Raw genomic sequence first — 24,656 nt, forward strand, 5'->3', positions numbered from 1 at the left:
GCAGTGGGAGGCATGGATGGAACTTTGAGAACGGGGCAGGCTGGCCATTCCCAACTGGAATCCGGCTGGGAGGAAAGGGGCTGTCCGGGGCCTTGCAAGGCAGGGGAAACATGTTGTTCACTTTTTTGTTTTGTATGGTTGGTTTTTAAGTGAAATTTGAGATTTAAAAAAAGTTAAACGAAACGAAACAAGGCGCTTTGGGCAGCATCATGGACCCATACTGGCCTCTGGGACTAGCAACAACAGCTGCTGGACACTTTTCTGTGCCAGCAAAAGCTGGCGTCTTCAGGGACAGTCCACTCTCAGATGGCCCCCGCCCTAGCCCTCCAGCACGCCACCCCTGCTACCTTTGGGTTCCAGGCCATTGGAGTTAAAGTGCATCCTCTTCTGACACTCCGTACAGCTCATCAGGAACCGGGTCACGGCCTCTCTCGGGAGGAAGGCATAGGTCTCTGCGATCTGGAGGAGAGAAGAGCTTCGCTTGTTATATGGATCCATGGGGAGGCAACTTGGCCATGGGGTCACCAAGGTCTGAGCTTTGGTGGCAGGTGCTTCGGCTCTTGCAAGGAAAGTCAGGGATTTGAGGAGCAAGGGACAGGTGTCCTGGATTCTCAGCTGTGGCAATGAGACAGTACTTTTGTGGAAAACCATTTGTTTTAAAAATCTCAATAAAGGAGGTTAAAAATTGAAAAAGCAAACCCTTTAAGCATTATCTAGTCTTTAACCTATATTCTAATAAGTAACATTCCTCAGAACATTTTATTGCTGCTACAAAAAAATGGGCTTATAAACATTGCTCTAGCGTAGGGTGAGCAGTTCCCCTCTTAGAGATGGATAGACTGAGACCCACAGATAAATTCACTGCCCCAGGCCCATACACAGAACCAAAGGTCCTACAAGCCATCTCCTGTGATCACTCACAGGTCAAGAACCTTCTTAGGAAGAGCTGTGAAGGGCTAGTACCAGGCATCAGACTTTTCAAACTAGACAGGCTCTGCAGGACCCCCATGTTCCAGGCAACTATGGCTTGGAGAGGTGAGCTGACTCCCCAAGGTCACACGGAATTTTCAAGGCAGTGCCAGACTAAACCCCATGTTCCAGGTCACACCACTCCACAGTTGCCTCCAGAAGGCCTCCCCTAGTTAAGGAGGAGGACAGGGATGCAGAGGGCTGGGGGAGAGACACAAAGAAGGGAGGGAACATGAAAAAAGGGCTGGGTGGGGGAGTGGGGAAGAAGTGGCTGTGGGCCTAGGTGTCCAGCCCTTTCCTCTTGCTCTGGGTTTTGGAAAAGCCACTGACCCTGATTTAGCTGTCTGGTGGGGCCAAAGAGTCCCTTCAGTCCCAGGTTCCCTGGGCTGAGACTGCCCAGTTACTGGTTTTCCATGTGCTTCCTGGAGCCTGGGTCCTCCCGCACCTCTCCACTAAGGGGCAGCATCACCCAAGCGTTCTGCTGTCCTCGCCGCAGCCCGCAGCCGGGCTGGGAAAGTTGGCCAAGGGTGAGGGGCTGCTCTGCGCTGCGCTTGGCCCCGCCTTCCCACAGCAACTGCAGGGGTTTGCTCCTTTGGAAATGCACGAATGTCCTTCTCCATCTCTGTGATGGCTGGAGGGTAGAGGTGGGCTAGGGCGGGGCTGGGGAGTGGAGTTGTGGGGGGATGCAGAAGGCTTGGGGTGCCCCAGGCTGTGGCTGGGCTCTTGGAGGACCAGCTCAGGCACAGCTTCCAGCTCAGCCCACTGGCAGAGTCCAGGGGCCACTCTTGCCAGCTGCAAATGCGAAGTTAATTTTGGTGACACAATTGTTATTTCTCAGCTGATTTGATGCTCTGTGGAGCAGGCAGGCTCCTTGATGAGTTATCTCCCTTCCAAATTCCCTGTCTGATTGCCTTCCTCTGGAGGTCAGGGACAAGGGCAAACCCCAGTGTCTCTGACTGGAGCAGCGGATGGGAGAGCAACATCAGGGATGCAGCTGGTCCTTGTCAGGTGTCAGGTCCGAGGGATGGGGCTTTTCTGCCATGCACACAGAGAGCTTCATCCCTAGCCCAGGCCAGGATAAATGTGGCCACCACTCTACCCCTGGAGAGGGAGCCATTCCTGTGCCCTCAGTAGGCCAGGCAGCAAGAAGGGCCCTGCCCATCCTGTGTGCAGCCCTCAGCAGAGCAGCCCAGGGCTGCCTGGAAGTCTGGGGGCATGTTCCTCTCAGGCCAGCTGGGTCTGGAGGGAGATGTCTGGCTGAAGGGTGGCAGCTGCAGGAGCAAGTGTGCAGGAGGGAAGGGCGTGTGCTAGGCAGAGCAGAGGGCTGTGGCTGACTTGGGCTGACAGATGCCCCTCGGCTCCCCTGAGACGTGGCACCCTAGGTCAGGCCTCAGGAGAGCTCAGTGGAGGGCCCGGGGGAGGGTTGCACAGTCAGCTGGGAGAAGAGGGCCAGGTCCCTACCATGAGGGCAGCCCTACTAAGCTACCCAAAGCTTGCCCGCTCACCTGCCAATGGGCAGAGAAATATTTTTTAAAGGGCTCAGGGGGTCCTCCTGGCCTGGCTGCTCTGCTGAGGGCTACACACAGGATGGGCAGGGCCCTTCTTGCTGCCTGGCCTGCTGAGGGAACAGGAATGGCTCCCTCTCCAGGGGTAGAGTGGTGGCCACATTTATCCTGGCCTTGGCAGGGACCCCAGCAGTGTGCAAAGGCTGGCTGGCATGCCACAGGGAGGGGAGTGCTGAGCACACACCTTCTGGCCCTGGGTCCCACTGATGGGTGGAAGGGGAGGATAGAAGGCTGACAGGTGAGAAGTCCTTGGAACTGCCTGAGGGCCAGGGAGGGAAGCCCTGCCCCACAAGGCTGGATTGTCTGCAAGCCTGGCTTAGAGCTCCCTGGGGAGTCAATAAAGCGCAGAGTCCAGCCCAGCTCTGCACTGCCGTAGGGACCCGTATAGAGGATGACAAACTCTCCCCCTGCAACCTTCAGCAGGCATCTTCTGATTCATCTTCCTGGCTTGCCTGGGACCAGAAATGGGACCTCCATTTCTGATTGAGTGCATGAATGCCCAAGGCCACAGGACCACAGAATGAGTCGAAACCAGGAGGACAATCCTAGCAGATGCTCTAGTTAATAGGATGGTGGTTTTCAGATGGTTTTAGATTTAAGCTGCAGACCCTGTTCTAGAAATAGACTCATACACTGAAGCCCAAAACATGAAACAGATAAAGACAGAGCTGCTGTGTCTAAGGAGGGGAAGTTCCAGGACCCTTGTCCCTGCCCAACTGCCCTCCGCTGCCCTGGGCTGCCTGCTGCCTTGCTCCCCGGGCCTCCTGCCTGGACACTGAGTCCCGTATGTGAATCTGCCTTTCACATTTTTCCTGGTGGTAAAAAACAGGGACTTCACTGGCAGAGAGAGCAGGAGCTATTTGCAGAGTCGCTGACTTGCAAGGCCCCATTTCACTCCCCAACTCAGAGGCCAACAAAGACAGATGAGGCCAATTGGGGGGATTTGCACCACTTTACAAGATCCTCCTCCTGCCCTGCGGGTGGATTAGCACGTGGTGGGCCTGGAGCAGCTGCTGACCACATCTGGCCCCAACTCCAAAGTGGCCTGGGCAGCTAGATCCGGACTGTGGAACCCGATCTGACCTACTAGCACCCTGGGAGGGAAAAAGGAAGCAAAAGGGCTTGTTCCAACCCAGAAGGGTGCAGAAATCAGAAAAGCAGGAAGGCCCCTTGGAAAAAGGACTAGCCCTCTGTGTGAGTTCAGGAAACTCTGTAGAACCAGCTGGAGCCTTCCTCAAACCCTGGTGCTGGAGAGACCTCCGAGATCCTCTGCACCTCAGGTCACACTGAGAAGCTAAGTGAGACAGGGACTTCCTACTCGAAATGGGAATCCCTGCATTATCCATTGCACATGGCCATCTAACTCCAGCTCGAATACCTCCAGTTTCAGAAAGCTCATTGCCTGCCCTATCTGATCCACGGGTGGACAGCAGTAGATGCCAGAAAGCTCTTTTCCCTACCAAAAAACGCGCCTCATTTAGTGCACTGAAAAAGTCTGCCACTGCCCTGCCAGTCCTAACTCCTATAGTACCCTAGGCCTGGAAAAATCCAGAGGGGCCCTGTGCCCTAGAGACTGTCAGGCAGTCTGAGGATTCAGCGTTGGCAAAACACAGAGATAGATCCAAAAAGTCCTCAGCCAGGAGCTTGATGCGTACCCTGTGATGCCAGGCTGTGCCCCTCTGCAGCTATCAGCAGGGGTTTCCTTGGGGGCTCCTTCCACAGGCATGGATGGGTGGGGGCCTCGTGTCTGCAGAGTGGGGCTGAAGAGCTAGATATGGGTCGAGGAAAATGGGAGCAGATGAAGAGGGGCACAAAGGCATCCAGGCACCACCCCCTGCCCCCAAAAAAGGAAAAGGGTGGCATGAGAAGGGTGACAGATGGGGAGGAGAAGGGGAAAAGGAGAGGAGGCACGTAGGGGAGGAGGGAGGTGTGCCAGCCCCTTCGGCCTCACACCCACTGCAGGAGGGCCCTGGCCTGCTCAGCTCAGCCTTGGCCCTGCTGCTGAAATTCCAGCTCTGTGTGCAGCTCAGCTGGCTCAGTGCCAGTCATGTGCCAGCTCCAGGCTGGGCAGCGGGAAGTGGGGCACGCGGCAGGCATATGGACGAGAAGCCAGGAAGTGCAGAGCAAAGGGCTGGATGTCCGCTTGGCCCAGGGATGCAAGTGCTGGCAGAACCAGCTCAGCCCTGCCCTCCCCACAGCATGGAGGCCGCAGACCCCTGCCTTCCTAAACCGCCCAAAGAGTGCCTGTGGGCGAGGCTTGATGCTGGACACCGAAGGGGCCAGGGAAACCACATGATCCAGCTGGCTCCAGCCCATCCGCCTGGACAACAGCAAGTCATAGGGCTTACTAGCTGACCACAGGAGGGTTGCAGAGAGGCAGGATGTGTGGTGGTCAGGGCACAGGCTCTGGGGTGGGTGGCCTGGCTCTGAATGTCAGCTGACTGACCTCAGGCAGGTTATGTGTTTCTCTGAGTCTCAGTTTTCTCATCTTAAAATGGAGGTAACAACAGCACCTGCTTCATGCATGCAACCTTCATACATGTGTAGGAAGTGCTGGTGTAGAGCACATGCTGACTGCTCAGCACAATGGTGAATTTTATTTATTTTATTTTTTTTTGAGACAGGGTCTTGCTCTGTCACCCAGGCTGGAGTGCAGTAGTACAATCATAGCTCACTGCAGCCTCAAGCAATCCTCCTGCCTCAGCCTCCCAATCAGCTAGGACTACAGGCACACACCACTAGGCCTGAATTTTTTAATATATTTTTTATTTTTATTTTTGGAGACAAAGTCTCACTCTGTCACCCTGGCTGAAGTGCAGTGGCATGATCCCAGCTCACTGCAACCTCTGTTTCCTGGGCTCAAGTGATTCTCATGCCTCAGCCTCCCGAGTAGCTGGGATTATAGGCATGTGCCACCATGCCCAGCTAATTTTTGTATTTTTAATAGAGGTAGGGTTTTGCCATGTTGGCCAGGCTGGTCTCACACTCCTGGCTTCAAGTGATCTGCCTGTCTCGGCCTCCCAAAGTGCTGGGATTACAAGCATGAGCCACCACACCTGGCCCCAATTTTTTTTTTAAGAGAAGGGGTCTTGCTATGGTGCCCAGGTTGGTCTTGAACTTCCAGCCTCAAACAATCCTCCCATCTCAACCTTCCAAAGCGCTGGGATTATAGGTGTCAACCACCATGCCCCACCCACAATGGTAAATTTACTGCTGAGAAAATGTGGTCTTGTCAGTGCCAAGGGGCCCATGTGGGCCCCAGCCTGGGTGCCTCTTCCTTCTTCTATGATCCTCTGGTGGAAATACCCTCAGAACTCCCTTCCCACAAGTCACTTCCCAAAGCACACAGACCGAGAAGCAGGAGGGGCGGGGAGACCATCACCATCTCCTGCCTTCCTGGGCAGACACCTTGCCTCTCTGAGGCTCTTGGCACATGGGTCCATCCTTAAAATCCATTTAGGGCAAAAGCCATTTTCTGAGGACAAGGACTAACCGGATGGTTGCATTAAAAAAAAAAAAAAAAAAAAAAGATGGGCCATAAGGGGAAATTATAGACTTTACAGCCACCTCCACGGTAGTCCAAAGCTATTTATACAAAGAACTTGGGGTGGGAAGTTTCACATCTGCCTTGGGTGGGGAAGCCCAGCCACAGAAGGGCATATCTCTAGAAGCTCCAGAGAAAGTCGGCATGGAGGACACTGGCTGACTGCAACTCAGCTGCCGTCTGACCTTGGACAAGTGACCCAATTCTCTGGGTCCCAGTTTCCTTAACTGTGAAATGGGTCCTCAGTGCCTCGGTCACAGGACTGCATCAAGGCTTGAATGAGCATGAAGGGCTTGGCTTTACTGGCTTCCCTGGGCACTGGACAAATGGTTCAGAGCTATGTATGAGCTGTGGATAGGCCCACATGTGGGTCAGCAGGAGATGGATCAGAACACAGGCAGGCCCCTCTGCAGGGTGAGGAGGGGCCTCTGGTCTGGCCAGTCCCATCTATTTCCACCTCCCTGGCATTTGTGATACTTCCTGCCCCTAGGTTGCCTTTTTTGCCCTTATGCCTCCCCAAAGCATAGAATGCCAGTACAGGTGTCACCTTCTCCACACAGTCCCCCGGGCTCATCTGCGTCTGGCGGTGCCTTTGCTAAATGCCCCTGAGCCTGGGTTCTTGCTCTCTCAAAGCGAGCCTTGGAGACATTTCTGCTTCTCATGTATCTTGTTTTTGCTCTCAGCCTCCCCACCCCAAATCCAATTGTGATCTCCTGGAGGGTGGGGAGCAGGTCCTTCGACTTCCCCTGGGGAACTCCCAGTCCTGACTTCACAGGATGAGCTCACACATAGGAAGAGCTCAGGACAGGCCTGGCATGCAGTAAATGCCATGCCATGAAGGCATTTGCTCCTCTGATTATTATCTGTCCCCAGCACCCCAGCCCCAGAACAGGCTGCAAGGGGCTGGGGGTGGTGTCGGGTGGGAGCGAGTGAAGCAGAAACGGGGAAGAGGAGGGCGCCTCCTGCCCTCATCCCTCTCCTTCCCTCCCTCTCACCCCCTTCAACCTGCTTTTCCTTTGTGCTCAGACCACAGATTCCCTCCCCTCGCCCTGTGAGCCATCTCTGGCTGCCGTGCCCTTGCCCTGTGCCCCCCTAGATCCCCAAAGGCCGTTTCATCACGCCTCAGCTCCCTGCCCCACCCCCCAAGCCCAACATGTGCGGAGCCCGTGGCCTCCTGCCAAGGCCTGGGGCTGCCAGTGGAGGCAAAGAGACAGAAATCTCACCGCTCGGTAGGTTTTCTTCTGCCCAGCGTGCTTGGGGGCTTTGCCTGGCTCCGCTGAGCTCTCCACATGCATCGAGTAGATGATGTCAAAGAAATCTTCCACCACAGCGACCCGCTTCAGAGAGATGCCCTCTGGCTCCGACAGGCCATCTGCCCCCTGCGACAGGGTGGACAAGCTGTGTTAGTGTCAGGAATGATGGCGGGGTGAGAACTGGGCCCTGAGGCCGGGGCAAGGGGTCAGGACGGGCAATGCCTCCGACAGTGGGTCTTGGGGTGGGGAGGGGAGGGAGCCTACCGAGGGGGCTCCCTGGAGGGGGACGCCAGAGTCAGGGTGGCTGCAGCTATGAAATCTACCAGCAACAATGGGCAGAGAACGGCGACAACGAAAATACAAATTAAAAAACCAAGAGGCTCCATGTTCACAATTTCAGACAGATTGTGCCAGACTCGGGCGGGGAGCTCTTGAATCACACGCTGTGCCAAGACCATCCTGGAAGTCTCTGGGGAGGGGGGAGTGCTAAATAGATGCGGCCCCATCAGGAGCTCGCCAATTAGCAGTAACCTTTCACTGTGGGCCTGGGCTGGGGTCCCGGGGGAACAGCTCCGATCACCTGGGTGACTCCTGCCTCCGCCCTGGCCTTTCTGAAAAGCTTTTCGCGGCTGCCTGCCCTCCCCACTCCAGCAGCTGAGCGCCAGCAACGGCACCCGGGCCCTTTGTGTGTGGAGATGTACAGAATAACAGGCACGAGGCCACGAGGAGGTGGTAGGGCCGTGTGAACGGGGCGGCCGTGGGCCCCGAGCCTCTTATCAGGCTGGCTGAGTGGTGTCAGCTGGCCCGACAAGGTGTGCCAAGAGCAAGACGGGTCCTTCAATAGCAAACAGCTGTGGGGCTGACGCCTGCCCTCCCCTCCAGCAGGAAAGGGGGCTGCAGGGAAACCACAGGGCAGGAGGCTGGGGGTGAGGCCAGAGCCCAGAAGGGAACAGACTGCTGGGGAACTGCTCCGTGCAGGCAGTCCCCACAAGGGAGACACACAGACCCAGAGACACTAGGCTGTCAGCCACCAGCTCCTTCAGGGGAGTCTGTGGGGACGTTAGGGGGCTTTGAAGATCAAGAGCAAGCCATATGGAGGGAATTTGAGGGGAAAGGAAGCAGGCTTTTCTCTAAAAGTGCCCAAAAGACACATCTCCAAGAGAATTATTCCCCAAAGGACCCCAACTCAAGGATGTCAGCAACAAGAGGATGTGGGCTTCGCCTGCTCCTTCTCAGCTCTCTCCAGCACTTACAACAGTGCCTGACACATAGTAGGTAGTCAGTAAATAATGACTGAATGACTGAGTGGTCATAAGTGGCAGCTGGGCAGGGTCACTTGGACACACTCTGCCCTGGTTTGAATACGGCCCCATCATGGAAGTGGCCCTGTGACCCCGAGCACTTACTGTGCTTCGAGCTTCAGGCCCTTTATCTGTAAAATGGGGATAACAGAAGCCCCTTTCCCATGAAGAACTGAGTTGTGTGTGCAGCACTTGGCACTGAGCCTGGAGTACAGGGATTGCTAGATATTGTTATTAAGAAGTGCTTTGCAGTTCACCATGTTTCCCCCAGGTATGAGAGAGCCGAACACCGGGGCAACCCTCGGAGGTTGTTAGGGTCAGGACCTGCCTGAGGTACAGTGGCTGGTGGATGGCACAGATGGCTTCAGACCTTGGACTCTGTAGTCCAAGTAGAATACAGGCCACACTGGGAGGTGACGCTCGCTCACAACACGTTCTGGCACAGACAGGTCTTGGTTTCACCCAGTAGCTTTCTCGACACACCATGATGGCCGAACAGCAGTGTCTCTTCACCAGCAGCCCATTCAAGAGCAGAGAGCAGATGGGGGGCAAAGGGCATCTGGGATGTGGGGTCCCGAGCCCCACAGCTAGCGGGCAGTGTCCCTAAGTGGTAACCCTGGGAGGTGACCTCACTGGCCCCAACAAGGCCCTCTTGCCAGTGGCTTCCTTCCTGGTCAGAACCCATTTCAGTGGGACGTCTCAGATAGCACATATCTCTCTCTCTATGTGTGTACAGGAGAAGCCACTTGCTGGTCCGGCTTCCTCGCTGTGAGATTATGGGCAAACCCTTCAACCTCCCCGAGCTTCATTTATGAGATGAGCTGTAAAGTTCCATGACTTTTCTGCTGTTAACCTCTCTCAGGAATCAATTTTACCTCTTTTGGGGAGTATCCCACCCCCTCCGACATCTCAGGCCATCTGTACGGGCTGATCAATGACTAACTTCTTCACTATTGACCCGTAAATGCCCAGCATTACAGGGCTCTTCATATACTGCCATGACAGGGTTGGGATGGGACAAATATTATGATAGGTCAGTTAGACTTTTAAAAAATTTTTTACTCAGCAAAAATATGGATTTGGGATGTACAGTTATAATACGCTTCTAACCAGAGGTTCACATTGGTGAAAATAAACAAAATGAACCTTAAGAATGAATATAGCTGGTTTTGGCTGGGCGCAGTGGCTCACGCCTGTAATCCCAGCACTTTGGGAGGCCAAGGCGGGTGGATCATGAGGTCAGGAGATCGAGACCATCCTGGCTAACATGGTGAAACCCTGTCTCTACTAAAAATACAAAAAATTAGCCGGGCATGGTGGCGGGAGCCTGTAGTCCCGGCTACTCGGGAGGCTGAGGCAGGAGAATGGTGTGAACCCGGGAGGCAGAGCTTGCAGTGAGCCGAGATCGCGCCACCGCACTCCAGCCTGGGCAACAGAGCGAGATTCCATCTCAAAAAAAAAAAAAAAAAAAAATGAATATAGCTGGGTTTCTATTTGTTGATCTGGGCAGTAGTTATAGAAGTGTGTTCAATTTATTAAGTCATTAAATCTTAACATTTGGCCGGGAATGGTGGCTCATGACTGTAATCCCAACACTTTGGGAGGCCCAGGCAGCCGGATCACCTGAGGTCGGGAGTTTGAGACCAGCCTGACCAACATGGAGAAACCCCGTCTCTACTAAAAATACAAAATTAGCTGGGTGTGGTGGTGCATGCCTGTAATCCCAGCTACTCAGGAGGCTGAGGCAGGAGAATCGCTTGAATCCAGGAGACAGAGGTTGCAGTGAGCTGAGATCACGCCATTGCACTCTAGCCTGGGCAACAAGAGTGAAACTCCGTCTCAAAAAAAAACAAAAACAAAAACCTTAACATTTATAATCTGTGTATTTCTGTATGTCTGATAAACTTTAATTTAAAAAACAGTTTTTAAAAAGGATATCATGGGGGTAGTTCCACTGAATTTTTAAATTCAGGTAAAATACCCATGCAGAATGTACCATCTTTACCATTTTTAAGTATAGAGTGAAGTCAGCCACATTTGGATCACCTGAATCCAGAGCCATAGCTCTAGAGGCTTAGCTGCTTAAAGGCCAATAGACCTCCCTGTTCAAAATTGTTTCAGACCAGAACACAGATATTTCTGGAAAAGGAAGGAGATAAAATTTTGTGGGAAGGAATGAGAAGGAAAGCAATCTGATGAGGAGACAATATTTTATGTAGGTGAGATGGAAATTTCCCCCTAACCAGCTTGTGGGGGCCTTAGGTGGGTTACTTTATTTCTATACCTTTTTTTTTTTTCTTTTTTTTGAAACACAGTCTCACTCTGTCATCAGGCTGGAGTGCTCACTGCAACCTCTGGCTCCTGGGTTCAAATGATTCTCCTGCCTCGGCCTCCCAAGTAACTGGGATTAAAGGCGCCCACCACCACGCCTGGCTAATTTTTGTATTTTTAGGAGAGATGGCGTTTCACCATGTTGGCCAGGCTGATCTGAAACTCCTGACCTCAGGTGATCCATCCACCTCAGCCTCCCAAAGTGCTGGGATTACATGTGTGAGCCACTGTGCCCGGCCTATTTCTATACCTCTTGAAAGTCAGTTTCCGCACCTATAAAATGGGCCTAAAAAGTGCTAGTTGGATGTTCCAAGGATCAAGAATGTATGTCAGGCATCCAGCACATACAGACTTGGTTAATGTTCATCTCTTCCCTTGGACCCCTCTGAGTCTGGACATTTTGTGTTTAGGAATCTCCTCTTATCTCTGGTCCCTCTGACGCGTCCAGAGGGGACCCATGACAAAATGCGTCCCCCTCAGTAACACCCACCATCAGAAGAGATGCACAGTCTTATTTAATTCCTAAATAATATGCTAAGGCTCCCACAAACTTGGAATAAGCTTTCCAAAAGTCAAAGTGTAATTGACCAACCCAGATAAAAAAGCAAAACATACTGTCCCGTGTGGCCTGTCTCTTCCCAGCCTCCCACCTGCCCTCTTAGGTTGACTCTGGTAAACAACAGCTTTGCACCTGGTCCAATGTGACCATAAAATTAATCCCAGCAAAATTATTCAGGGAAGCAGTTTTCAGTTAGTTCCTTCTTTAAAAATTGATCACTTTCTCCCTTAATGTTCAAATTTGGGTTCTGTAATCCACCTATCTCTACAGCAAAGATTTACATAGGAAAGGAGAGGGCCTGGAGCGACCAGAACTCAAACCACACAAGGGCTGCAGAGCCATACCTTGAACTGTCCTCTGGTGAGCTAGGGCCACCTGGATTCCATGTGTGCTACACCCTAGGGGAAGAATGCCAGGATGTCTACGTGGCCTTCAAGGAGAACCCTGAGAAGACAGCAACAAAGGGATCCGACAGTAGTCACGTGCCACAGACATCTCTGCTATCCCTTGCATCCATGGAGGTAATAACCTTCATGCTAAATGCTGCAGGGGAGGCAGGCCTTCCCTAGCTAAGGATCCAGACAGTGCTGCAAGGGAAGAGCTGCTAATAAAGGAAGCAGAAAGCACCTTCCCTGTAGACTTGGGAAGCCCCTGCCATCCCCCTTCTGCCTGGTACCCAAATTAGCTTCATCTAATCCATTGCCCTAAGCAAACTGGACAGTGAATTGACAAAGGAAGTTCACTTCATCTATAGGCTGGATCAAGAAGGGACTTGGAGTCTCCTGCCTATCCCAGCTTCCTGGAAACACCTAGCAGGAGTAATGGAATGGAACCCTGTATCACCCCATGGGAAGAACCATGAAAAACACACAGTCACTTGTGTAGGATCAACCTCTGGGGCCTTCCTGCATGGAGAAGAACATTGCCATGGTAACACACACCATCCTTTCGAACCATCCAACCCCCAAACAGCCTGCCAGAGCCAGGCCAACAGAATCAGACATGGCAATAGTTTTAAAAATTTATGGAGAAGCTGGGCATGGTGGCGCATGCCTGTAGTCTCAGCTACTCAGGATGCTGAGATGGGAAGACCACTTGAGCCCAGGGGTTTGAGTCTAGCCTGGGCAACACAGCAAGACCCATCTCTAAAACAAAAACAGAAACAAAAAAACCCTACACATTTATGGAGCTACATTCTTGGACATCACCAGCTCCCTTAACACCAGCCCATTTGGGTTCTAAATGAAAAGCTAGGTGGCAAGTCATTGACAAAATCACCAAATGTCTACTTAAATACATCTGATATTTCAAAATATTACAGCAATGGTCCTTAGACCAGCAGCATTGGCATCACCTGGGAACTTGTTAGAAATGCACATTTTCAGGTTCCACCTTAAACCTACCAAATCTGATGTGCTGGGGGTTTTAACAGGCCCCCCCAGATGATTCTGATGCAAGACAGATTTTGAGAACTGCTGATTAGAATGTCTCCATGATTGAGCCAGGGAGGTAACTGTAGGAAAACAGGCATTGGCTCATTAAATATAGACATGCTCTGTGCTTCCTGGCCTAATATATTAATATTCTCATTTCCAATGAAGGCCAATTTTCCTAATGGTGAGAACAAAAGAATCTTATTGGGCAACATTAGTATAAATTCAACACATCTGCCCAGAGACTTAATGTGGATTATGGATAGAAAGAGCAGGAACGCCCTGCATCCTGACATCAGATTTTTAAGTCCTCCCTGGCACAGTTAATTAATACTTAAGCAGGGCATCCCTTGGCAGGTCCTTTCTGGCTTCCTCGGTTTCCTCAGATGGATCTGAATGCTCAGCATGCTAATTCCCAGGCTGCAGACCTAAGAGGGGGATCGGCATGTCTTACCAGGCCATTAGACAGGCTCCTGCCGGGGCGACCTCAGGGAGCTCCTGAATCGGACTGAATCTTGCCTGTCTCCCCACATGAGCCAATTAAATGGACCCCTGCCCTTGATAGTGAAGTGAGGTCCAGTTGCTAATGGATTGCAGTTCTGTCATCTCCATTAGAACTTCGAAGTCACTTGCTGGTAATAAGTTACATACTTATCAAGGTGGGATCACAGTTTTAGGCCACCAGGGTGCCATTTAGTGTGCCACCATCACTATGTTAGTAGAGTGTGCCTTCCAGCAACGACGAGGCCATGGTTGAGAGGATGCGGCTAAATAGCGGAGACATTTCTCAACTGGGTTTCTCCGATGGTAGAAGAAGAAACCACAGAGAAAGGCCTTAGGATAGGCCTTCGGGTGCATTTCAGATCCAGCTCTTGACAAGGAATAAAAATCAACGAGATTGCTATTGGAGGAGAAAGTCAGCCAGTAGAGCCCACCCCAAAGGAAGCAAATCTTTGGCTACCACGTGGGAGGGAGCCCAGGACTTCAGGGGGCTGATTGCACAGGCAAATGTGAGGATGCCGCTCCATCCCATCCAGGCCATCAAAGTGGCTGAGATCACAGACAAATTTACCCTGCATATTAATTACTAGCATGCTCTTCCCAACTTCTGCAATCATGCCATTCCTCCTGTCCCCAAAACCCAGCCTTAATAAATTCAGTCAGGGCTGGGTGCAATGGCTCACACCTCTAATCCCAGCACTTCGGGAGACAGAGGTGGGAGGATCGCTTGAGCTCAGGAGTTCAAGACCAGCCCGGGCAATACGGTGACCCCCCCTCCCCCCACCCCCCGCCGCCAGGAGGTCTCTACAGAAAATGCAAAAAACCTAGCTGGGCGTGGTGGCATTCGACTGTAGTCCCAGGTACTCAGGAAGCTGAGGTGGGAGGATCACTTGAGCCTGGGGAGGTGTAGGCTGCAGTGAGTCATGACCGTACCACTAAACTCCAGCCTGGGTGACACAGTGTGACCCCATCTCAAAAAAAAAAAAAAAAAAAAAAAGTCAGCCAGAACTGGAGTTTTGGAAGCTTCTAGGGGGATTCCTGTAAAGTCTCATTTCAGCTCCTGGTGGGGCTGAAAAAAGAAGCAAGGGGGAGGAGTCAGTCTCCTGCAAAGGGGCCCCAGAGGGAAAGGAAGGAGGAGGTGGAGAGGAAATTGAAAACCACACTAAACTAAGAGAACAAAAAGAAAAGAAAACCAGAATGAAGACCGTCACCCAAACACCCAGAAACCCTCTCTTCAGCATCCCCAAGAGAAGCTGTCATAATTTGTAAAGGGCAATCAGGTGATTGAAGGGAGGGTATTGCTTCACTGGGACAAAGGCAGTATTTTAATTTCTCTCGGTTCTGAATACTACCTACTGGGGACTGGAAATTGAAAAAAAAAAAAAAACCCTCCAAAATAGGAATTTACCCCAGAATTTTAGGACCCAAATTTCCATTGAGCTTCGTAGGCCTGGATGGGGCAGAGGGATGGGACCACACTCTCCCCATAAATAAATAAATACATAAACAAGGCGCTGAGGACTCAATATAGCACCTGCCTCTTCTCCACCCTTGTGCACAATCTCCAACTGTTAGCGCGTAGCCGCCGCCGCCACCGCCACCACCGAGTCGCACCTGCCATCTGGAACAGGCCTCACATATTCCAAGACCTCCTTTCTGCTTCGCTGAACCTCCATCTTCTTTCAAATCACGCTGGGGACCAAAACGCACACCCCAGGCCACAGAGAAAGGTGCCTGGGACCAGCCCCTCAAACAACGGCGCTACATTTGAGGATGCCATCTCCTCCAAGCAGCTCTGAGTCTTTTTTCTCTTTCTTTTGGGTTTTGTTAACTCTGGGATGTCTGGAATGGGTGTAGGGGGAAGGAATGGGAAGAGAAAGGGGCACAGTGGGCCACAGTGCCCCCCAGTTAGAAGGAGAGGGGCTGGGGAAATGCAGATCCGAATAACAATGACTTGTGAGGGCTGGAGGGAGGAGTACTGTCCAGCATCCCCGGACGGACAGGACAGGGTCTGGGCCTGGCTGCAGGACTCTGGCCTGGCGGGGGCAGGGAGAGGGTCCACAGGAGGGTGCTCTAGAGGTGAAGTCACAGGCCTAAGGACAACCCAGCCCCCACCCCAGGCAAGGGGCTGTCCTGCCTGGGCCTCAGTTTCCCCCTGTGTGAGGTGACACCATAGGCATAATGGCTTTCGCCACCTCATAGGAAGTGTGTGGAAACCCAAATGATGCACAAACAGCACCCGCCCTAGAAGACACCTATTAAAGAGCTCTGTCTGCTACTCTGGCGACCCGCCTCCCGGGGCACCGCAGCCTAGGACAGGGAATCGGGAGTCACCGAAGAGGGGGTCCTAGGCGGAAGGAGGTAGCCCTGAGCCAGCCAGGCCCCGCGGGCGGGTCCCTCTCGGGCCGAGGAGGCTGCCTGGGCGCGCTAACGAGCGGAGAGCCCCAGGTGCGGGCCCCACCCAGGGCCGGGGGAAGAGGTGGGGCTGGAGGGGGAGGGGAGGGGGCCGCGCTAATGACTGTTGACAGCGCGCGCTGGGGCCGAGCTGGCCGCGCGCGCCGCTGACAGCTGCTCGGGCGGGGGGCAGGGGCGGGGGCGAGGCGGCCGCGCTCTCTTCACGGCGCAGGCGCGTGCGCCCCGGCGGGGAGGGGCGGGAAGGCGCGCGCGCGCGCGCCGGGCTGGGTTCGGAGGGCCTGCTGGAGCGGCTCGCGCGGGCTCCTCGCGGGCAGGCAGGTAATGAGAGTAACCATGGCAACCCACCAGAGGAAGTGTATTCTGCAGGAGACGTTAATCCCCTCTCCCCGGAGCTGGGACAGCCTGACTTTCCATTCTCACACAGTAATTAGATACCAGCTGTCAGTGCAGGGGGGACGGCTCCGCGGCTGCAGCCCGGCTGGGAGTGGGGGGGGGCACACTAACGGGGCGGGGGGGGGACACGCAGGAACGGTGGCGTTAAAGACACAGGGACGCTCGGCGGCGGCGGGCCAGGGCGGCTGGCCTCCCCCAGTCTCCAGCCTCTAGGCGCGCGCCCGCTCACCTGGAGACCGCGCTCGCGCGGGCCCCGCCCACCCCACGCGCACCTGCTGCGCGCGCGCCCGCCGGCCTCGCGTCCCCCTTCCGGCCCCGCCAACCGGCTCCCGGCGCACCTGCCCTGCCCCGCCCCCCGGGACGCTGCCCACCTGTCCTTTGTGCAGGGCGGTACCATTCGATCTTGCCAGCTCTCCTTCAGGGAGCGCCCGCTATGTGCCAGGAGCCGTGCCAAGCCTGATCTCCCGTAATCCTCACAGACCCTCCGCGGTCAGTGCCTCTGCTGCTCCCCGCCCAAGGCGCAGCGGGGTGTGGCCATTTGCCCAGGGTCACGCAGACTTGAACCCCCCATCCCCGTGCCCATTTAACAACCAAGATACTGCGCCTCCCACCGCGTCCACATCCACATCTGCTGTGGCTCCGGGGCCTCCTAACCGTCCTGGGAGACAAAACAGTCACACTGGTGGCTGGCGTCGCGGTGCACCTACTGTGTGCCAAGCACTCACGGCCTCGTTTCACTTTCGCAACAGCAACGAGAGATCTGTTGCCCCAGGGTGAGGAAGCGAAGGCACAGAAGAGCTGAAGCGATTTGCCCACAGTCACAAGGTACAGAGTGACAGAGCTGGGGTTCAAATCCAGGGAGTCAGACCCCAGGATACCAACTACTGGGCTCCATTAGCCCCACCCCTGGATTCGTGGTGGCTGAAATCCAGCACACACCTCTTCTTCCTTTCCACAGTTCAGCCCACGCAGGTTCTGTCCCAGCATCGTGAGTAGCTGCCTCTCCTAGCCATACCTGAGAAATCGAAGAAGTTTCTAGGCCTAAAGCCACTGCCACAACCCGCGTTTCTTTCTTTCTTTTTTTTTTTTGGAGACGGAATCTTGCTCTGTAGCCCAGGAGGGAGTGCAATGGCACCATCTCGGCTCACTGCAACCTCCGGCTCCTGGGTTCAATCGATTCTCCTGCTACAGCCTCCCGAGTAGCTGGGATTACAGACACACACCACCATGCCCGGCTAATTTTTGCAGTTTTAATAGAGACAGGGTTTCCCTATGTTGGCCAGGCTGGTCTCGAACTCCTGGCCTCAAGTGATCCCACTGCCTCGGCCTCCAAAAGTGCTGGGATGACAGGCGTGAGCCACCACACCCAGCCCACAACCCTCATTTCTCTCAGGCCTCCCAGAAGCTCCTACTGTCAGTGCAGGCAGCTGCTTGGAAGTCATTCTAGGCCACCCCTTCCATTTCCCAGGTAGGTGAACCAAGACCATTCAGGTGCGAGGCTGGCCTGAGTCAGAGATGGCCTGGGAGAGCCTTTGGGGGGCAGGGAGGGTTCAGTCCCCTCAGGCCTGGCTGTGTCCCCTGCCCCCCACCCACAATCAGGCCCAGGGTTGGGGGGTGCACACCAAGGAGGGGCAGGAAGTGTCCAAGAAGCAGAACCGGCTCTGTGTCCCCAGTGGCGGCGGGTGTCTGGGGCAGGAGGAGGCTATCTGATCCCTTCCCCACTGCCCCGGCCATGACCTCCTCCCTCCCTCCCTCGCTCCCTCCCTCCCTCCTCCCTCATGGCTGGGGTAGCCAGCACCCTGGGCTGCAGCTGAGAACCCAGCGTTCCCCAACCCCGCCAGCATTCCAGTGAGAGGAGGGGTGGGGGGAGGCTGCACCCAGAGCTTTAGGGACAGGGGCACCCCTGGGGCTGCTCCACTCCGGGAGGGCCAAGGCCAGGCTGCCTCCAACCTCACCGTTTCCTGCCTCCGCTCTCCCCATCTCTCAGTAGCAGAGCTGCCTAAATTTGGCTCCAGGAGGGAATGGGGGAGGCAGCGGCAGGCGGGTGCCGTCAGAGGCCAGGGCGTCGCTCCCGTCTAGCCGGCTGGCATTTTTGCTGTCTGGAGGAGGGCAGGGGGGCCCGGCAGCCCTCTCCCGGAAAGGGAGATGTTCGTACCTTCTGACATACACTGAGTAATGTGCAAACGACATGCAAACCGAGCTTCAAATCAGCATCTCAGCCAGGGAACAGCTTGAGAGCTGCTTTTGGGATGAGAGCAGAAGGACCAGAGCCCAGTGCCCAGGGGCTCCAGTGGGGGTGGGGTGGGGTGGGGGGTGGCACAGAGTGTCTAGGGCTGGGCGTTGGGAGACTCAGTTTCTTGCCAGCTGCAGGGCTTTGTTCCAGTGGCTGGACCCTCTGGGTCCCAGCCCAAGGGCAGGGCCATGGCTTTCTCTGCCTGCTCCAGCAAAGCACTGGGCACACCCTGTCACGTGGTTAAGCACGTGAGTTCTGCAGCCATCCTGCCTAGGTTTGAACCCTGGCTCTCCATGGGCCAGCTGAGTGAATTCCTCAATCGAGCACCCAGGCAAGCAGCTAGTGGAACTGGGTGTCTGTTTCAGAACAGCCACTTCCCTTCCCTGGAAGTTGGGCACGGGGGCATGACCTGAAAGAACCTGGGCTGTGGAATCAGATCTGGATTCCAGGCCTCACTCAGCCAGTGAGGCTCTCTGAGTCTCACTCCCCTCATTTGGGAAATGGGTTCAGGATCTCAAGGTCAGCTGTGACGTCCACGTGATGACCTTGCACATGGTGGGCACACACAGGCCTTCCCATGGTGCAGCCTCACTGCTGTCTGCATTCATGTGACTCCTAGCTCCATCCTGTCCCATCGCTCCTCTTCTCTTTGTTCTTCTGTCCTGGCTTTTTCGTCTCTAGATGTAAATTTCTTGCAGTCTTTTTCCCTTCTGTCTCTCTACTTAACTGGTGATCTTGGAAAAGTCATTGCCTCTCAGAGTCTCAGTCTGCACATCTTCTAAATGGGAGTAAATGAGAGGTGGACAATGAGCTCTGTCTGGGGCCTGAGGCTCATCTTTGCAAGACCGCCCACCCATCATTCCAAAGGGCCATCAGGGGTGGGCTGTGCCCTCAACTCTATCAGGCATGGTGTGTTGAGGGCTCCACTTCTCAGTAACTCTGTTTAACCCCAGATAACTGCTCTCCTGCCCCTCGGCCGGGGCTGATATGAGCTGAATCCAGCTTCCTGCCACCCAAAAGCCACTTCCTGCCAAGCTGATACCAGAAGAACTTGTTTTCTGTGCACAGAGCAGTCCCTGGTGGGGCAGCCACCAGCTTGCCTCGGGTGTGAACATTTTTTTCCATTTGCCGGTCTGTCTGCTGGGCTGGGCAGGGGAGGCTGGGGACTCTGACCCCTTCGCCTCTGCACCTGCCTGTCCTGCCCCGAGGTAGCCTCTGGGCCCACCAGCCATCCCAGGAAGGGTGCCAAGTGGCCCTCTGGGCCCAGACAGATGTGTGTAGGCCGTGACACACAGTCTGACACAGCCACACACACACAGTCAGTCTGACAGAGCCACTGTGGCCACTGGGCATTTGGGCAAGGACTCAGGGAGACAATGTGTGACTGTCACACACAGTTAAGGTCACAGAGACATGGACATAGCCTCACACATGCAACCATCTGCAGTCCTTGGACAGTCTCACACACAATTACACGCAGGCCCACAGCCATGCTCAGAATCCCACAGCACTCCACACAGCTTCACACATGTACACAGGAATCTTCCTCCCAGGCCCCCACACCTGCCCAGCACCGACCTTCCAGATGCATTCACTGATTCAACAAATCCTTTTTGAGGGTCTTCTCTGTGCAGGCCCTGGGCTAACCCATAATCAGAATGACTGGAACAGGAACAAATAATTAGCTGACCTGTGCTGTTGCCTCCGTTTCCCCATCTGTGAGATGGGGATCCTAGCCCTGCCACATGGGACTGTCAATGTTAGGAGTGAATGTGTGGAAAGCCCTCGGTCCGTGTTTGGCCCACAGTGTCATCTAAGTAAGGCTATCCTGGTTAGCCAAAAGCATCCCATGCCCAGCTCCACGCAGAACACCTGGCACACATTATCTCCCTGAGCCCTTGTCCAAGTCCCCAGCAGCTGGGGTCATCGCCCCCATTCCTCAGATGAGGAAACCGAGGCTCAGACAAGAGGCCCACAGTCTGTAGGTTGCCCCACCAATCTCACGTCATGCCACAGTGCTGCTCCAGCCTGCCTCGCCACCCCCTACACACACACACACACACACACACACACACACACACACACTATTCCCTCTGGCTAGAAGGCCCTTCTCACTTGCATACAGCATGCCCAGCTCCTCTGAGCTGCCTACTTACACTTCTGTGAAATGGGGATACTAACCCGTGTCAGCCCCTGTTTATTTTCCCCAGGGCACTGGACTTTAAGGGCCAAGAGTGAAGAACATTTTGTCCTGTTCTCTGGCACACAGTAGGCACTCGACAACTATTTCAAAACTAAAGGAATAAGCAAGTGGCCTCATGGTTACTAAGAACAGAGTCTGGAACTGAACGCAGGGCACTCTGAAGCTGGAGCTCACTTCTACATTATTGCCTTTCTCATGCTACTAGCAGGCACTGAATGTGTCAGTGAGTGAATGAATGAATGAAACCAAGATCTCAGGATCCCAGTCAAGTGCTCCCTGAGCTTCATTTCCTGGTAGTGTGGACATGAGCCAAGCTCCAGCCACCTTGGATGGTGGCGGGGGTGGCGGGGCTGATGGGCCGCCTGAAGCCGGCTGTCAGGAGCTCGTCTGGCCACAGCCACCAGCAGGAGAGACCAGCTGGCGGTGCAGGGTCCATCGGCCCGAGCCTGGAATCTGAGCTGCCCTCAGAGGCCCAGCTTCTCTCTGGGCCCCCACAAACTGGCCTTTGTTCCTGGGCCGGCCAAGACCCAGCAGCTTGGGCTTTCTGTCTGCCCGCGGCACCCGCGCTGAGCTGGCGGGGGTAAATGGGCCAGCCTCCCCTCTGTCCATGCCCAGGACGTCGCTTTAGGACTAAATGGAGATGTAATTTTCTATACAAATCCATGACAATTTAGATGGAGTGATTGTAATTGGCTTTTCAATGGGGGTTTTGTCCAGAGCTGGTGGCTAGAACTGGGTGGCCTGTTTGAGGCAGGCTCCATTTAAATGACAATAAAGCAATAATATTGAGGACTTGTACAGTGCCCAGCACTCCTCCCAGCCCAAGTAGAGCCTCATGTTTATGGATCTGGTCCTTCCCTGAGGCTGTCTGGACAGGCGGGTGGTGGGCGGCGCTAAGCCCAGGAGACAGGTGGCCATATCTTTGGGCTTCAGGACACAGAGCTTCAGAACAGCTGGGGCAGGGTCCCGCATCCACTGGCTTACCTGTGTCCTTATTCCTGACACTGTCACTAACTAGTGCCTCCTCGGGCTAGCTGCTAGTCCAGGTTTCGGGGGCACCAAGACAATGAGAGCTGCTCAGGCAGGTTAGAGGGAGAAGGCTACAATGGCCAGTACAGCATGACATTTGAGAGCATGACCAAGAGATGACCAACAGCCAGACAGCCTGAGCTCAAATCCTACTCCACTTCTTTTTTAAAAAAATTTTTTGAGACAGGGTCTCGCTGTGTCACCCAGACTGGAGTATAGTGGCAGGATCACGGCTCACTGCAGCCTCGACCTCCAAGGCTTAAGCAATCCTCCCACCTCAGCCTCCCAAGTAACTGGACCATAGGCATGTGCCACTACGCCTGGCTAATCTTTTTATTTTTTTGCAGAGACAGAGTCTCATTGTGTTGCCCACACTGGTCTCGAACTACTGGGCTCAAGAGATCCTCCCGCCTCAGCCTCTGAAAGTGCTGGGATTATAGGTGTGAGCCACTGTGCTCAGGCCCTACTCCACTTCTGACTCATCTCTTGAACCTTACCAAGTTACTTAACCTCTCCATGCCTCAGTTTCCCCAGCCATACGTGAAGCTGCAGTGAAAGTTTTTGTGAAGATGAAACACCTTAATAGTGCCTGGCATGTGGAAGGTGCTATATATAAGTCATTGCCGTGATTCATTCCAAGCTCTAGCTCTGGTGTCAGGGTGACCTTGGGCACGTGACTTAACCTCTTTAAACCTCCACTGGCTCCTCTTTAAAATGGGGCTTTTAGGAGAACCGACCTCACGGGGTTGTGAGGATTTTACAGGATGCAGGAAAGCGCTGAGCACACAGCCGTTCTCAATAAACACGAGCTCTCTTGCTGTGGTGCTCTTGCCTTGAGGAGCTCGCCAGCTAGTGATCATTACCATGTCGAGTGTGGGGAAAAGGGAAAAGAATAAAGCTCGCGGGAAGCCACCACGGAGCTCAGCTGGTTCTGCCATCAGGGGATGCAATAGGAGAGAATGATCCAGAGGGCCCTCAGGAACAGGGCAAGGAGTGGGGCTGCGTGAAGGAAGGCTTCACAGAGGAGGTGACATTTGGGCTGGGTCTTGAAGGATGCGTGGCACTTCTGCCACCAGAAAGAGTGATACCCAGCCTGGCCAACATGGTGAAACCCCGTGTCTACTAAAAATGCAAAAATTAGCTGGGGCTGGGTACGGTGGCTCATGCCTGTAATCCCAGCACTTTGGGAGGCCCAAGTGGGTGGATCACTGAAGTCAGGAGTTCGAGACCAGCCTGACCAATATGGTGAAACCCTGTCTCTACTGAAAATACAAAAATTAGCTGGGTGTGGTTGTGGGCACCTGTAATCTCAGCTACTAGGGAGGCTGAGGCAGGAGAATCGCTTGAACCCAGGAGGAGGAGGTTGCAGTGAGCTGAGATCGTGCCATTGTACTCTAGCCTGAATGACAGAGCGAGACTCTGTCACAAAAAAAAAAAAAAAAAGATTAACTGGGTGTGGTGGTGCATACCTGTAGTCCCAGCTTCTTGGGAAGCTGAGGCACAATAACCACTTGAACCCAGGAGGTGGAGGTTGCAGTGAGCCGAGATCTCGCCACGGCACTCTAGCCTGGATGACAGAGCGAGACCTTGTCTCAGAAAAACAAAAAAAAGATACCAGGGTCAGGCACTGTGGTTACAAAGTCAACAGGCAGACCTGGCTGCCTCCTGAATGAGTGATTTGTGCCTGTGAAAAGGGTGGTGGACAGGGAGCCTCTGCTGAAGGTGCGATGTTAAGTCACCTCTGAAGGCCAACAGCCTGTGCAAAGGTCTTCAGGCAGGCAGGCGGCCGGCATCGTGGGCAGTGGTGAGTAGGATGGTGGGGAGGCTATGCTGAACGTGCTGGAGGGACTGATGGGGTGGCGGCTGTATTCACGTGAAACAGGCAGCCATAGAGGGATTTTAAGCAGGCGGGTGACACCATCCAGAGGATATTTTTAAATGATCCCTCTGACTGCTCGTGGAAAATGGGCTATGGAGAAGAAGGGGTGAGAGAGAGGCAGGGAAGCCATGGGGAGGCAGTTGGATCACTGGGGGAGAGAAGTGGTTAGACCCAAGGTATAGCAGGGCCCAGGAGCTGCTGGAAGGATGATGGGAAGGCAGGGGGCGGGTGGAGAAAGGAAGGGGGAAGGGGTACAAAGAGGCATGGGGCCTTTGAGGCGTGGTGAGGGGCTGTGTGCAGCTGGTACCCAAGCAGGGTTGGTGGAAGGAGATAGCAGAAGAGAGGTGAGGGCCACCTCCCACCTCCCCGCGCCAGGCTAAGGCTCTCCAGCTTTGTCCTGAAGGCAGTGGGGTGCCAACAAGGATTTTTCTCCAGGCAGGAAAAGACCATGCTGAGATTTGTGCTTTTGAAGGATCATTTTGGCTGCAGGGTAAAGGGGTGGGAGGTGGCAGGTGGGCGAGGCTGGAAGGAGAGAGGCAGGGAGGGAGGGTGGTCAGTGGCGGCTCAGAGGCCTCAGCAGGCATCCTGGCCAGCTCCCAACTCCAAGAGCAACAAACCACTTTCTCAGAGGTCTAAAACCAGCCCCAGGTCACACAGCTTGTCAATGGCAGAGATAGATCCCACCCCAGGGTGAACTCAAAATCCAGTGCACTGTTCCCCTTTGCTATCAACAGCCTTGGTCACTAGTAAAATCCATCACAAACAGCTTTTCATCACGACTCTCAGAGAACCCATACTATGACACGAAAAGGTGAGTACTATTATTATTCCTATTTTACAGATCAGGAAACTGAGGCTAAGTCACCTGCCTAAAAGCACACAGCTGGGAATTGACAGCCAGGTTCAGATCGAGGCAGTGTGACTCCAGACCCACACCACAGGTCCTAAGCAGGAGGTCTCAGGCCAAGTGGGGTCTATGGATGTATCTGGGGGAACCTACAGAGGTTTATTACAATTTGAGTTTGTTGCTGATACTTAAAAGTTGGGG

At 54.1% G+C, this 24,656-nt stretch overlaps 1 protein-coding gene across 9 annotated transcripts in view; it reads right to left on the bottom strand.

Moving 5' to 3' along the window:
* NOL4L (nucleolar protein 4 like) overlaps positions 1 to 24,656 on the bottom strand; it is a 142,565-nt gene that overhangs the window by 77,096 nt on the left and 40,813 nt on the right. Inside the window, exons 1-4 of one of the 9 annotated variants that reach the window (XM_063803299.1) lie at positions 15,791 to 15,876; positions 15,071 to 15,298; positions 7,302 to 7,457; positions 348 to 459 (exon numbers count right to left, since the gene is read on the bottom strand). In XM_063803299.1, coding sequence (XP_063659369.1) covers positions 348 to 459; positions 7,302 to 7,373 — 184 coding nt within the window. In that variant the 5' untranslated portion in view covers positions 7,374 to 7,457; positions 15,071 to 15,298; positions 15,791 to 15,876. Of the gene's footprint in view, positions 1 to 347; positions 460 to 7,301; positions 7,458 to 7,595; positions 8,288 to 14,990; positions 15,944 to 16,216; positions 16,496 to 16,635; positions 16,975 to 24,656 lie in introns of those variants that run through there. The other 8 variants (XM_016937685.4, XM_016937684.4, XM_016937680.4 and 5 more) reach the window with 8 other exon arrangements.

The sequence above is a fragment of the Pan troglodytes genome, chromosome 21 (assembly GCF_028858775.2).
Source record: "Pan troglodytes isolate AG18354 chromosome 21, NHGRI_mPanTro3-v2.0_pri, whole genome shotgun sequence".
NCBI classification, from domain to species: Eukaryota; Metazoa; Chordata; class Mammalia; order Primates; family Hominidae; genus Pan; species Pan troglodytes.